General features: G+C 38.3%; 1 protein-coding gene across 1 annotated transcript in view; it reads right to left on the bottom strand.

The window, feature by feature from the left end:
* LOC140993502 (retinoic acid receptor beta-like) overlaps window positions 1-13043 on the bottom strand; it is a 101670-nt gene extending 88627 nt beyond the window's left edge. Inside the window, exon 1 of the mRNA XM_073462958.1 lies at window positions 12887-13043. Within this exon, the coding sequence (XP_073319059.1) occupies window positions 12887-13043 (157 nt within the window). The remainder of the gene's footprint in view (window positions 1-12886) is intronic.
* Between the last annotated feature and the right edge of the window lie 1945 nt (window positions 13044-14988).

The raw sequence follows: 14988 nt of genomic DNA, 5'->3' as shown, positions 1-14988 counted from the left end.
TTTTTTTGGCACTTTACTTTCTCTTTATAAGAAGAAACAAGAAATGAAATTTAAGTTCTAACCAGTTAAATCATTCATTGTTAGAGACAATATATCATTAGTCATATTTCCAGAAACAGAGCACCTCATGACCCAACCCAAGAACTAAAAAGAGAGTGCAGAATTGCTAAACGTGCAGATGGCGAAAAAGAAAACTAGTAATCCATCATAACATAGTCACTGAAAAACTTAAAAATTACAACAAGGTATTTGAAAATCACGTCAAGCGTATTTGTTAAACATGACAAACACCAACATTCACAATCCTAAACAATAGATTGTCTTTAAATCTCCCACCTTACTGCAGTATTGAACTTCTAGGATCCAAATGTGAAGAGTTTGCTGGTTACTTCAGGGAGAAGCTAATCAACATTAGATCTGGTATTTGCCAGCAAAACATGCACACTCCCCTTTTGCCTATATTCCATGTACAATGTGATGTAAAGTTGAAATGCTTTGACCTGGTTGATGCTGAAACCCTAAGGAAAATAAAGGCAGGACAGAAGCCCTCCAAATGTTGATCAACTTCCAACCTCCCTTTTTGAAACTATTTTTAACTCTTTATCTGAAAACATATTTACCATAGTAAATCACTACAGCTTGGTGTTTTCCCCACTGATTTTAAAACTGCTCTAGTAAAACCCCTTATAAATAAAAGGTAGCCTGGATATTTTAATGCTGAACAACTATAGACTAAATTTCAAGTCTCCCATTTTAAGCTAAATTTTAGAGAAACTAATTTTGAACCAGTTAAGTATCTTTTTAAACTCAAACACTAAATTAAAAATGTTAGTTACCTTTTAGAACACATCACAGCACAGAGACAGCCTTGCCTTAAGTAGTGAATGACATCAGAAGGACCAGTTTTAGGAGCGTTACTTTTTAATTTGTACATGCTACCCCTGGGCAGTGTCAGCAGGAGGCATGGCATCTCTTTCCACAGCTATGCTGATGACACTCTGCTCTGTGTGGCCATGTCTACTGATGCCACTGGGCTGATTGGCTCACTTTTTTTAACTGCATTTTAGATATTAAGGCCTGGATGTAACAGAACTTTTTAAAGCTCAACTAGGACATAACAGAAGTACTGCTCATTGGTTCAAAGGCTCACAGAGCCAACCCAGGCCAAGAAGCCAGAAACCTAGGAGTGATTTTCAACTCTGATTTTTAACTTGGGAAACCCAGAGCATCATTATTCGACGAGTTGGGAAAGAGACTTAACATTTTTTTTTTACAAATAGCAACTTTAAGGCACATGTACGTTGTGTAACATAAACAGCATTTTATTATTTAAAAATACATTTCCAAAGTTAGGCCATTTCTCTCTCTGAGTAACAAAAACAGACTAATGCACACTTGCTAGCAGGTTATACATCTGTAGTGCTCTCCTTTTTGGTCTACTAATTTTATGGTTTTAATATTTATACTTATTTTATTTTTTAAATTTTTTTTATTTATGTCAAAATTTTAATGTAAAGATGCAGATGATATTATCATCACTATCTTGTTGTTAACTGTTTGCGTTTGCATACTGTACATGATTATGTTTATATGTATATAAATAATTGTATATATGTTCTATACAAAAATATGCATTTTCAACATTTCCAAGTGTGAAACAACTGTCCAATTTCTAATTTCCTCTCGTGTTTGTAATGACAAACCAGGTTTTTAAGCCAAAACATTTTTCTTTTCCTGACACAAACCAAGTGTCTTTTGTGGTGTTGTTTTTTAAACCTAACCAGAGCATAAGCACAGTGTTGTAACAACATAAAACCTTCAACACATCTTTGGTTCGCAGAAATGTACACCCAAATCCCAAATCTCTGATCTCATACTTCATTGTGTGTTTGGTTGCTTAGATAAAAGAAGTGGCTCGTCTTTTTCTCCCATCTCTACAGAGAAAGCACACAGTCAAATCACACCTCCTCCTGTATCAAACATGTAATAAGTGAAACAAGGTGTTCAGCTGAGATGATGATGAGGATGTATGACTACTGGAGCACAAAAGCAATGTAGCCTATATTAGCCTTCCCCGGCTGGTGCGGCACACTTTAACATACATCTAGAGGAAAAATACTTTTGCTACTGATATGGCTTCGGAGCATTTGTGACGGCTGGGTAGTCCCACACTGAGGAGAGGCAGTGCCAACAATTCAGCCCTGCTGCCTATTTGAAACTCATGGCTGCGTCTGGAAGGCAGTGTGACCACCTGCAGACAGATGGGACGCATAAACGTAGATTCATTACACCCCTCAGACTGTGTGTGTGTGGGACAAGGCGGAAGGAGGGGGTGGTCAATGGGTACCTGTACTGTGGTGTATGTGGTGTGGCCCTATCAGGTGCAGGGAAGCCTTTTTCCATTTTCTGCGTGATTAAACTTTGAGTCGACTTCCCTGCATGTTAACATACACAAAAAGCTCCATTAGACGAATAAAGGCTGGTGACAGACAGGCGTGCACTGAGACGCTGGCTTAAGAACAGGCAGAGAAAAATCTGTGGCTGCTGCGGCTGCTGAACCCTTAGCCTCTGGCTGAACCTGCTGCTGGGGTCAAACAGGAAAGCACACACTCCCAGCTGTAGGCTGCAGCCAGAATGAGGGGAAAGACTAGAGAAAACAGCTTCTCTGACTGGACCGTCCACTGGGACTGAGCCATGTCGACAGCAGGAGCACACCGATATACAAGGATGATACTGCCTGTCAGTATGAGGGATCAGCTCCAAACTTACGGCTGATAAAACTATAAGTAAACATTGCTCTGTTTTGACTGATAACATGAAGACATGATCTGATAATCCCATCATGTCTTGATTCGATAAAAGGCACTGGTGTGACTTCATCAGATCAAGTCAATTATGTGCCATTCTCCACAGTTTCAATATTCAATAAGTGAAACAATGTAACTTTGAATGAAGAAATAACAGTGTTCCTCTTACAAATGGCAAGTCGAATTCAGAAGCAGTAAAAATTCTAAATTATAATAACTCAACAGGGGTGTGTGCTGCTAAAGTCGTATTTGGTCTGATACAGCATGACCCATGGCTTTGTGACTAATGTTAGCTAACATTGGTAAACTTAAATGCACAATATATCATTTCTGGGGAGGGCCAGGCAGAGTGGTGGTCAGAGCCAGCGCTCAGCTGTGCAGAGCCAGGAGGCTCTGGAGGAGATACTTGGGTGTAGAGCCAGACTCTCTGGAGGAATAAACTCCCACAGTTAGATTCTGCTCTGAACAGAGGGAGATTATTTTTTTAGTTTTTGGGATTAAAAAGTGGGTTTATCTTCACTCCAGTTAATAAACCTGACAGCAGCAGCGATCTATGTAGGTGACCTCCAATGTCAAGTGTTTAAGAAGTAATAATGTTGACTGCTGACAGAAGCTGGAGAGGAAATGTACTATACCTTATGAACAAAATTTTACTGAGAGGTGAGGGGAGGGGCGAAGTGAGAGAACCGGAGTCTATGGTGAGTACTGAGTTGAGTGAGAGGTTGACCTAAATTTTAAAAAAATGTAATGTTTTAGTTAAATTCACGTAACGTTAAGTCTCCTCCCCTCCTTACTCCCCGACTCTCTCGAAGTTATAGCGACAGGTGACCAAACATAATTGGAAACGTTGGGGATCATGTCAGTACACAACTCAACAAAATATATAACAAAGTTCTAGTCAGTTTTAGACATTTTAATTCAGAAATCTTATATACTATATCCTTAGTCAAGAAATGGTTGTGTAATTGACATTATTTTGTCAGTTAGTTCATGCACATGTTTTCTCTACTTGAGCTACTATTAGGCTATATTTAGCATTAGCATTATCCTGTAATTATAACTGGACTTTGGTTTACACAATTTGGGTCTTCCTTGGTTTTGACCATCATTAAACTCTGTAACTGAGACTGCTGGAGTCTTTTAGCAGCTCTATTTTTCACAGAAGGGGGACTCCACTCTTACAGCGTAGTCACCATGTGAAGGGATCACTTCATGGCCAGGATTAAAGCAACCAATTGCTCCCACTGTACATTTGGCATGTCAGTATTGTATTAAGATTACAGTGTACTAGAAATGTCATAATAATCCCTCATTGCACAGGAAATGTGTGTACACCGTGGTACAGTACATGGATACAGTAACATGGAGGTTTCTTCTTTTTAGCAATATCAAAATGGGTAACACTTTATATTTAGGTCCTTGTAATAAGCATTAGTTTGCAGGTTATAAGGCTCTTGTAAGTCCTTATAATATGCTAATTAAATTACTATTACTATAATTAACTGCTAATAATGCATAATAAAGTTTATGTAAATTGTAATAAAGCAACAGTAAAACAGTAAGTAGTAAAGATTGAACAGTGAGAAAATGGTGAAGTTGTTTGAACTCTATAAATATGTTTGTAATGCTAACAACAATTATAAGAAACTCAATAACGATGTATTATTAACACGTATGAAGTCTTATTGATGTAAATAAGCTTCTTATAAAGACTTATTAAAGGGACTTATTACCTTTTAATTATCATTACAAGGACCTTAATATACAGGGTTACAGACATGGGACTAACAAAAAAACACAGTGAGAAGTTATAATTGTACACCTCTGTACTGTAGTGTATTTACTGTAGTAAATATGACAAAACATACACAGAGTGGATTTTTGTTTGCTCAAATTAAATAATTTTTGGTGTGATAATAATTTCTCTACAAAATATAATTCATATGTGCAAACAATCTGTGTGTAAAATGTGTAATTGCAGTTGCTCTGAATTGAGACACAAATCTAATGCCATAGAAAATGGTCATTACCACTTAATTGTCTATAGGCTGTTAAATATACAGTAGGTGCCTCAGTCACCTTGAAAAACCTGAACACTGACACTGGTCCTGTCCAAACTGAGCAGTGTGAGGCAGGATGTAAGGTAACTTGTAAAGATAATGTGATGTAAAGATAATCTGCAGACCTGCAGCGTCATCTATTTGTTTTGTTCCCCATGTCCTTCTATCCAGGTCCTCCAGTCTGAAAACCAGTGACATGTAAAACTCTCCCTACATGGTCCACATGACCAACAGATGGCAAAGAACCTGAAGCGAAATCTGTCGCTGCACACAGGCAATTACACACAATGATGCCACTTTGTATATCAGGACAAAACTGGTTTCTGCTGCAGATAACGTAAAGAAAAAAAAAATCTAACACTTAATTTTCTTTTTTTTTTTTAAAAAAGTAATTGAAAGCGACAGGCATTTCCTGCAGATCCTCTGGGTATTTGTGTGTTTGGTTTGTGTTAAGGAGAAAGCTGTGGTGGTTTGGGTGTGGAACGGTGGGCATAGCCTGGGAGGATTAGAAGAATATTACTCCCAGTCAGTGAATCCAGCCCCTTCCTCCTCCTCCTCCTCCTCCTCCTCTTCTTCCTCCTCCACTCAGCTGACGCTCGAACAAGTCTGGAAGTGTTTTTCCACCAGGTTTTCTCTGCAGGAGCGCAGAGCGCATAGCTCACATACAGCAGGCTCAGTCAGAGGAAATGGTCAAAGTTCACCCAAAGTACACCAAATTAGAAGCAGCATTGTGCTGCTCTCCAATGCGTTTTAGGGAGAGGAATATTTAGAAGAGCTTTCAAGACTCAAGGAAAAGAAAATATCAACGAGGAGCACTCATTTGACTTCATGTCGGGTGGGGAAATGGAAGAGGGGGGTGTTGGGGAAAGGTGAGGACCTGCTTTACATCAGAGCTTAGAAATCTTTTTTTTGACAGAAAAAAACTCTCTCTCTCTTTCTGACTGTGTGTACTATTATTAGGTAACTAGTGTTTGGGTTTAGGGATTCCCACGCAGTCATGTGATTAAAAACCCTCCCCCAACTTCTTCTTTTGACCCCGTCTGTGACCTCACAGTGACCCCAAGGTGACAGCAGCGCCGAGGTCAGACTACACATTGACGGGAAGCAGCCACGGCAGCAGCGCCGAACATGACAAGTGCAGGCAACTTCAAAGCTTTCATCAAAAGTGACCGGAGAAACTGGAAAAAAAGCAGAGGGAGAAAGCTCAGGGAAGGGCAGAGGGTAAAGAAATAAGGTGGCTGAAATGCGAGAGGTTTCTTTTGCATCCGCAGGAATTTGTGGCCTTAGAAGCACAGCGGCAGTATGATTTTATTCTGCCGCTGCCAGCACTTGTGGATGTAACTGGATTCTGGTGTCGGCTCTGTTAGAGAACAACCAAAAGGACTGAAGCTGGGAGCTCTATGATGGGTGTGGCAAAAAATTCAATTCAACAAAGAAAATATTTCAGCTGAGGGACACACACACACACACACACATATATATATATATACACACATACACATACACGCACACACACACACACACACACATACACACACACACATATATATATATATATATACATATACATACATTTCAGGTAAGGAAATGTAGAGAACCATTTTGTATAGAAGCTGATTACATTTTGTAAATAATTATTTGAAATTTGAATTTGAGGGCAAAAATCTATCTAATATAGTTTTATTTTTGCTTTTCTGGGCTGATATTTTTCAAGACTGAAATGATTAATTTTGAAAATATTCCTGCTAGTATTCACAATCTTAAAACTCTTCTTAAAACTTTCCCAAAAATTAAGCATTTAGGTTTTATTCTTAGGATTGTGGAAATAGCAATTAGATAAAAAAAATACAGTTAAAACACGGGAACCCACTGCAACTATAAGGCTGTTACATCGGAGGTCAGTTTTACAATTTTGCCTCACATTTACTAGGGAGCAAAGGTCTTTAATTTAACACCTGAAAAGAAATGTTTAACATTCTTCAAGTTAATCTGCAATTTTGTCCAGCCCAAAAATGTTTTCAGTATTCTGTGTGACTGTCTTACGTTCATGATCTTTTATATTTTATATTATTATATATTTGTGCAGATGTTTTAAGGCAGTTTTGTTTTGTTTTGCCACTATGCTACTTGGTGTAAAGACTTTAAAAAGGGTTTGGGTTGTTATTAGCAACAATCATTAAATGACAGGATGAACTCTGGAAAAGAGGAAAAGAGGTTTTTCTGCATCCATCATATCAGGCACCTCACTGACTTGGTATTTGATCATTTCATTCAAAAATGTCAAAACTTCAAATCATTTTTTGGTTCCAAAGAAGAATGTAAGAAAGCCAGTGTTTATCTGGAATTCCTGAAGGAGCTAAAGTGCAAAACTCAGGTCAGAAATATAAGTTGTTCTGGACTAAATTTCAATCAATCAAAATCAGTCTAGTGTGACCCAAAATAGAGTGAGTGTTCAAGGACATGTGTCAGCATGACTCAGTAAAACCTGTTCTTGCTTTCATCTTTAGTCGGTCTGTTTACTGTAAGCTTGTCGTTACAAGTTTCTCAGACTGCTGCAGCTTTTCCACCAAGCTGTCCTCACTGAGACCAGGACAGTGAACGTATCAGTCCAGCTCTCAGATCTTGTGAACTGTTACGTTCTTACCCATCCAACCTCTCAGTTGGTCTGGGTCATATCTGCTCAGTGTCTCCTGCATGCAGTTTCTACACACCACATATCTAAAACAAACTCCGGGAAAACTGGATATCTGCTCTTTCATTTTCCAAAGGTTTCCGATTTCCCTGCCTTAATTAGATGACAAGACTTAACTATAACCCTCCTGTTTATCATCTATAAGCAGTATATACAATAATGTTGTATAATAATGCAGTTGTAAGCAGAAATGAAAGCAATTATAAGTGTTCATGATGATTTTGTTAACAACTCCACCTGTCGACACCCATAAGTGGAGGCTCCTGTATAAACAGATAATGAATGACAATATAGAAGAAAGTAAAGACAGTTTGAATAATATTTTCTTCATTGAAGAAATTACAGTTGTTGACAAAAACTATTTATTAATAAACACTTGAAATGTCTTTATATCTACTTACAAGACATCATAACTTAACTTGAGCTTTACTTCAGACATGTAGGTCCATATCCTCATAAAATAATAAATACCATACAGAGACAACAACAAAGATTGTATAGTAAGTAATAAAGTATTACGTATTAAATTCAGTGTAGTGCTATTTATTCATATCTTATGTTTAGACGTCATTTCTGTCTCTTCAGTTTTATTACATTGCAATTTTATTGAGTTATTTCAAACCATAATTATCTTTTTATATTTCCCTTTTTTCTTTCATATCCCTGATGCCTCTTTTGTCTGATGTAAAGCACTTTGAATTGCCATGTAGTATTACGCTGCTGTATAAATGAACTCGCCTTGCAGTCATGTCAAAAAATGAAGTGTTTTCTTTTCATGTCTCTGAAACAGCAATTAAACCATCACGAGAAAATCAGGTTCTCTAAAGGAAGCACATTAAAATTATATTCTAGAGTTAAACAGTTTTTTATAGGCTAAAAGCTATGACTCTATGAAACATGTATCTTTAAGAAATAAAACATGAAAAGTTGCTTTTCTCTCTAGCAATGGTCGGGCAGGAGTCTGTAGTAATCATAGTATTTGATATTTCTTAAAAGGCCAGTATGACAAGATGAGTGTAACCCTGGTGGGACCCTAACACTGTCCTAATCATGTCGATTAAACAAGCCTGGCATCAGTGGCTCTCCTTTCATTTCACTGTTGTACATCGCTTTTTATTCTCCCCCATCCGCCTTTCATTTCACACGCCCACTAAATTAGCTTGGTGTGCAAGCTGTGCTAATGGCCTTTCATGTCCATATCAGAGGCGCTTCAGCCTCCAAGACAAAAAGGCCCCAATTATCCCATAACACACATCAGCTGTACGACACATATCATGCTGGAACATCACACTCTGTCTTTTTAAGTCACAATAGCAGCGCTGTTTATAGACGCTCACATTTCTACTTATTTGTCTGATAGCTTTTGAATTTGTTTTGATGAGATGAAATGACTCCATGTGAAATTCATTTGTTTCTTTATATGGAGCTGGTCTCATGTGCAGCCGCAAAGCCCATTTTATCTGTAAAGACGGTCCTTGATCATTCTTAATTAACATCTAAACTGGAAGAGGAAGTGCATTAATGGTCGGCTCGTTGTCAATGCAGCTAATTAACACCCAGGAGGTTTCCATTATCCTGAACAAATAAATTAATAAACCAATATTTCAATGACCCTGCGAGAGGCTTTCTCAAATCAAAGTCTTATTTAAAGAGCCTCTTATTCAAACAGGGGAAGGCCAGGGGTGTCCTGTCCAACAGCACAAAAGACCAATGCAGCTTTGCAGACCAGCAAAGCTGCATCGTGCGAACACTTAAAAAAAAAATCAACAGAATCTTCTTTTGTCCCTTTAAGCGCTTCATTAGTCCTGTCTGAAAAGGCCAGCGTGAGAATTTGTGTTAAAGGCCACTGATTGTCTAATTACAACGGCAATCAAAGCACCTTAGTGTGCTGCTTCTAGTTACCAAAAATGACTTTAAGTTGGTTAACCAGTGTACACCAAACATTATATTAAATTAAAGGCATTTTTTTTTTTTTATTCTAGACAACTGAAATAAGCTAATTAATGAATCAATCCATTCAAACTGACCCCGCAGCTTCTGTGGTATTAATGAAGACATTTTTTAAGGATTTGTATTTTAACAACCTAAGAGGAGTTGCTGCTAATCTCATTACATCCTAGAATTTAACATGTACTCATGGTGTTTATTTTATAGGCTGATTTCCGTGTTTTTAGAATCAATATGTTTCATTTTGTCTACATTTGGGCCAGTAAGTAAGTGTTACTCTGCCAGTGTTTTACTCCTGGCGGTGTGCAGAAGGCAGTGCTTTGACCTTTATGTAAATACAAGAAAAAAAAGAAGAAAATACATTTTCTGAGGGGGCGAGGGACGCATGAAGGGATTTAGTCTTGACCTCAAATATTGTTAAAATCCTGACCATGGTCCTCTTCAAGAGCAGCCCCAGCAGCAGCTTCTTAAACTCTGTCCACACCTTTAACAAACTACTCAACAACTGTTTACACCTGTGGAGTCGCATTTATGAAACTTTACCCATGAATGAGTCTATTGAAGGAGTAGAACCTACCACAATAAAGCCTAAATGTTACAGTGTCCTCCTCCATCTGCTAATACATTCGTTATGTTTTAAGATTTTAATTCAAACTTCATTTATGTGAACGGTTCCTTTTAAGGATTAAAAATAGATCAAGTGTTTAATGACATTTTAAATGATGTTTTGCAACAAATGTCATAGCATTCTACTTGACCTTACTTATGTTACAGTGTTACAAACAATAAGCAATCCATAATAAGCGTGAAAATGAGCTGATTTTGACAGAAGAGACTGTTAAACATCGTGAACTAAATAACATCAATTACATGACACCTGCAACTAGTGAGGAAAGGGCAGCGTTTAAGTTCATGAGGAATTTAAAATAACAGGTTCAACTAGTTTAACACTTTATGGGATAACAGAACGGGAAAAATAAAAATAATTTAAAAAATGTAAGATTTTTTAGGGGGAATTTGGTCAAACGTTTTTGAGGAGGTGGACAGGTGCACTGGAGGACTCATGACCTCAGTCATGTCCACGGCCCTGTCAGAGAACTGTTCGTAAGAGTGTCCGAGAAATTGATGGTAATATAGAATAAGGTGTTAGCATAAGCATTTTCTTTAGTTCAAAAATGACAAAAATATGTCACATTTTTCAAATACATTTCTATGTGCTACAAACATTTGCTTCTGTAAATACAAACTTTTAAAGAAATAACTTCCCCATCGCTTTTTATTATTTTTACTCATAAACATGTTAACATCAGGATTAGCATAAAGTCAGGAATAACATGCATCCCACTGCTGTATTATTATTATCGTTCTGAAAGCTAAAATGATTAGATGATTGATCAGTTTCTGAGCAGCAGTTAACTAATTCATCATTTTAATAATTTTTCAAACAAAAGTTCCATAAAATGGCCGGCTCCAGCCTCCTAACTGGTGATCATTCAACTTTCTTTGTCACATAAAAGTACATAGAATATTTTTGGGTTATGATTGTTGCTCTGCAAAAGTAATTTATAGATGCTACCTTGCATTGATGAGCTTGTGATAGCGCTTTCTCTTTAGGGTTTTGGGATATTTTAAAGACAAAAATGTTAAATGACAAAGTAATTTGTCAGGAAAAACCTCTCACATTCACCAAACCCTGACCTGCAGCAGAGCGGAGTGAGAGGCAGCTCAGGTTAAAGGTGACAGCTGTCATTTTCTGCACTTTCCCTCCATTGATAAGAGCCTCTTTTGACTGAGTGCCCTTGAGCAAACACTTGCTGAAGAATGACAGCTGGAGGCTAGTCATTATCAGAGGAGGATAAATCACGGAGCAGCAGCAGCAGGGTGACAGTGAAAAACAAACACTGACAAGTGCCTCATGAGCACACGGTCAGTGGGTGAAAGTGATCCAGATCCTCTGAGGCTGAGGAAACATGTTTTACAATACATCTTATCATAACTTTATCATATTGAGTGCATTTTTCTTTAACTTTCTTTCTTACACTTTATGATAAAAACATTAATGAATGGTAAACATATGGTTAATTAAACTTTAGTTGATAGTTGTTTAATGTGAAGTTGCCACTGATGTTAATAATACTTTGGAAATGGTTCATAAATACTGTGTCGCTTATCTATAACAATATTTGTTTAGTTGCAGCGGATGTTTTTAAACCTTTATAACTTAATAAATGTTTTATCAACAGTTAAATAACTATTAACCAATGTTTAATTAACTATAACTTTATCATTTGTTAATTAATTAATTAATTAATTAATTCATATTTGGTTTATTTTGCTCATTTCACACTATATTCTTCTAAAAAAAAAACAACTGTACAAGACAGATAATACACTTTTACCCAAAATATAGGATTATTAAAAAAGTGTGCCCATTTTTCTGACCGGAATAATCTCAATAATCTAATTAATAACCATTTCACCATTTCACCACTCTGCCTTTAATTCGCTCTGAAATAATTACGATTGTATCCTCATATGAAGCCCTTCAATGCCTTGTGGTCTTATTTTTAGAAGGAATCACTTCTAATATGTATGAATGCAGCTGTCTTTAAAGCATCCACTCATTATCCTCGACTAAAAAACTAGCAGCAGTCCATCTATCAGCCTGGGCCAATTCAAAACGCGAGAGGTTGACATGTTCCGATAGCAGCTCGCTAATCTTGTAGAAAAGTCCGCGGGGTCATTTATCTAAATCAGTGTCAGGGAGCGCAGGTCGCAGCCCGTCAGGCCGCCCCTCCTGTCATGTGCGGCCGGGGAGGAGGTGTGGAAACGCCGCCTGTGTTTACTCTCTGCATTCCTCCAGCCTGCTGCTCTCTGAACTGAACTGAACTGATCTGAGACAAGCCATACATCAGCAGGTCGCGGCTGCTTCCACTGCTGAGAATTTATTAGGGCGGACGGTAGGAGTGAAACATGATGTTTGGGTGACGGCTCTGTAGAGTTTTCTGCTGAATCTGACATCAAAAATAACAGACAAGCAGCGGGAAACTGAATCATTTAGTATGTCAGCCAAACAATATTCCACCTGAGTGTTTATTTTAAGAGCTGCTCCTCCTCAAATTCAGAGGAAGTGATGCTTTCATCACTTTTCAGTTTTCCTTTAACTTTTAAAGGACTGTTCCCTAATTTGTCTGATTTGAAATGAGCAAAAGAGACTTTTGATTATCTGATCATAGCCTAATTTCGAGGCCCTTTATGGCAACTTGTTGTGACGCGACCTGCACTGGCCCATCATCATTTCGAGCTCACCCTCACAGCTCGCAGTGAGGTAATAACCACAACAGCAGCAATAATAACAGATGATGAGAAGTTGGACCTACAGTGTGCGCTCCGGCGGTGCTGCCACTCTCTGTGCGCCAGTCCGCTGATGCAGGCTTTCAGAGCCTTCTCCTGCAGCATGCAGGAAGACGGGCTGGACGTGTAGAAATCCAGCATCTGCCCGGGACTCACAGCCAGCACGTCCATGCAGTCAAACATGATGACAGCGCGTCGTTCGACTAGTCTTGTGCGTTATGGATAAAAATCACCGGCATAAGCGCACACAACTCCATCAAACTCCGCTGTTTCCCCCTTCCTCCTCCTCCTCCTCCTCCCTCCTCCTCCTCCTCCTCTTCTTTGCCCTCTTCTTCTTCTTGGCACGGCAGATTTCGCTCCTCTTCTTCTCCTTCGTCCCGCACCGGAATCATGAATTATTTCGGACCAAAATGCTCCACGGCGTCTTCTAAATGCTCATTTGCCATTTTCTCGCACCGTGTCCTATCAGCTCGCTGCTACGGACGTGTGAACGGGACTCCTCCATAACAATAATAATAATATCCCGACGTGTTTTCTCTGAGTCGCCCCGTCCCGGCTACCGACAGCAGGGAAAGCAGAGCCCGCCTGAACTGTCGGATCTTTCTTTTCTCTAATCAAAAATAACACGGACGGCGTTTAAAAGCACACGCTCTCCTCTCCGATGACGAATGGGTTATCCGTCCCCCGGTGCAGCTCATTTCCAACTAGTTTTGCCACAGAGAATGAAAGATTGAATTGCCTAATATATGCGAGTGAACTTTGTATGAACCCTTCCGAAGCTGCTGACCTTCAAATGACCCAGGCAGGCTGACATCACTGCAGCTCCGCAGCGCGGAACAAGGCGGAGAGAAGAAACGCAGGGGAAAAAATAATAAAGATCTCTTTTTTCTGTTTCTTGGAAAGAACAAAATACAGGACGGTCACCAAAATTTGAAACGAGTTTTTTTTTCTTTAAGCTGAAGAAGTATTTCTACAGCTCTAACTGTCCGCGCTCTGAGGGGTTTGCTTTTTACGCACAGTGACAGGAAAATGCCCCATTCCTGCAGAGACAAATGACCATGTACAGCACCCATCCTACTGATTTATGCATTTATAACATAACAATAGCCTACTTTACTTTACAGTAAAGACAGAAAGACAGAAAGAAAGAAACAAACAAAGAAAGAAAACGTGTATATCTTGTCTCATTTGCTGCATTTCTTTTTTTATGCTTTATTTTAGTAATCTATTACAATAAGTACAAAAATACAAGATCAGTTTTAGATCAGCATATAACACTTTACCAAACAACGTGTGTTTGGTACACGATCTTAAAGACATAAATGTTTGCTGCTTATGTTATATCCGTTTGTGTTATTATATTTACAGTATCACTACATTAACGATACAGAACTAGGGATTCCGGTGTAAAATGTGTGTGACTGCTGTAAGCACTGATGCTAATTGTCATGGTTTCTGGATGACTTTACAACGAAGGGGCTCTGAGTTCTTGGTGAGTAAAAAAGGCAGACACTAATAATAGAAATTATGCACGGCAACATGAGATTGCTGCAATCGCACTTTTACTTCTACCAATTTGCATTTTTTTATTCTTTTTTTATCTTTTTTGAAACTTCATACTAAGTAATGAACAGTTTTCATACTTGTACTAATTGAGTATATCCATCGTACTTCTACTCCGCAACATTTCAGAGGGAAGTCTTTGAGGTAAGCACTTCAGCTTTTAATGCTTTAAGTACATTTTGCATATTGAACTTTTGTACCTCTGATTAAGTTAAGGACTCTTAAATATGACGAAGTATTTAAGTATTTTCTCACTGAGGTGTTGCTCCCTCTGCTCTGGTCTGAATACACACCTGTTCAAAACTAAGACGTGAATATGAAATTATTTTTGCCAGGTAGTAAAAATCGTTTCATTCTATATTTTGTGTTACGTTCTAAAATGTAAAAACACCAACGTATTTTTGTGTGAATGTGGATTACAAGGTGTTGGATGGATTTAGAGATATAAATAATCAGAGTCTTTATACCATAACTTCCAAAACTTAGCTGTCATCGATTCAGGCTTCACTGCTTACTACTGCTCCACACTGTCTAATCTCACATGAACTCTATTGTAATTGTCAAC

The sequence above is a fragment of the Pagrus major genome, chromosome 3, assembly GCF_040436345.1.
Source record: "Pagrus major chromosome 3, Pma_NU_1.0".
Lineage (NCBI taxonomy): Eukaryota > Metazoa > Chordata > Actinopteri > Spariformes > Sparidae > Pagrus > Pagrus major.
Note: the sequence above shows the minus strand (reverse complement) of the source record. Positions and strands in the feature narration are given on the sequence as shown.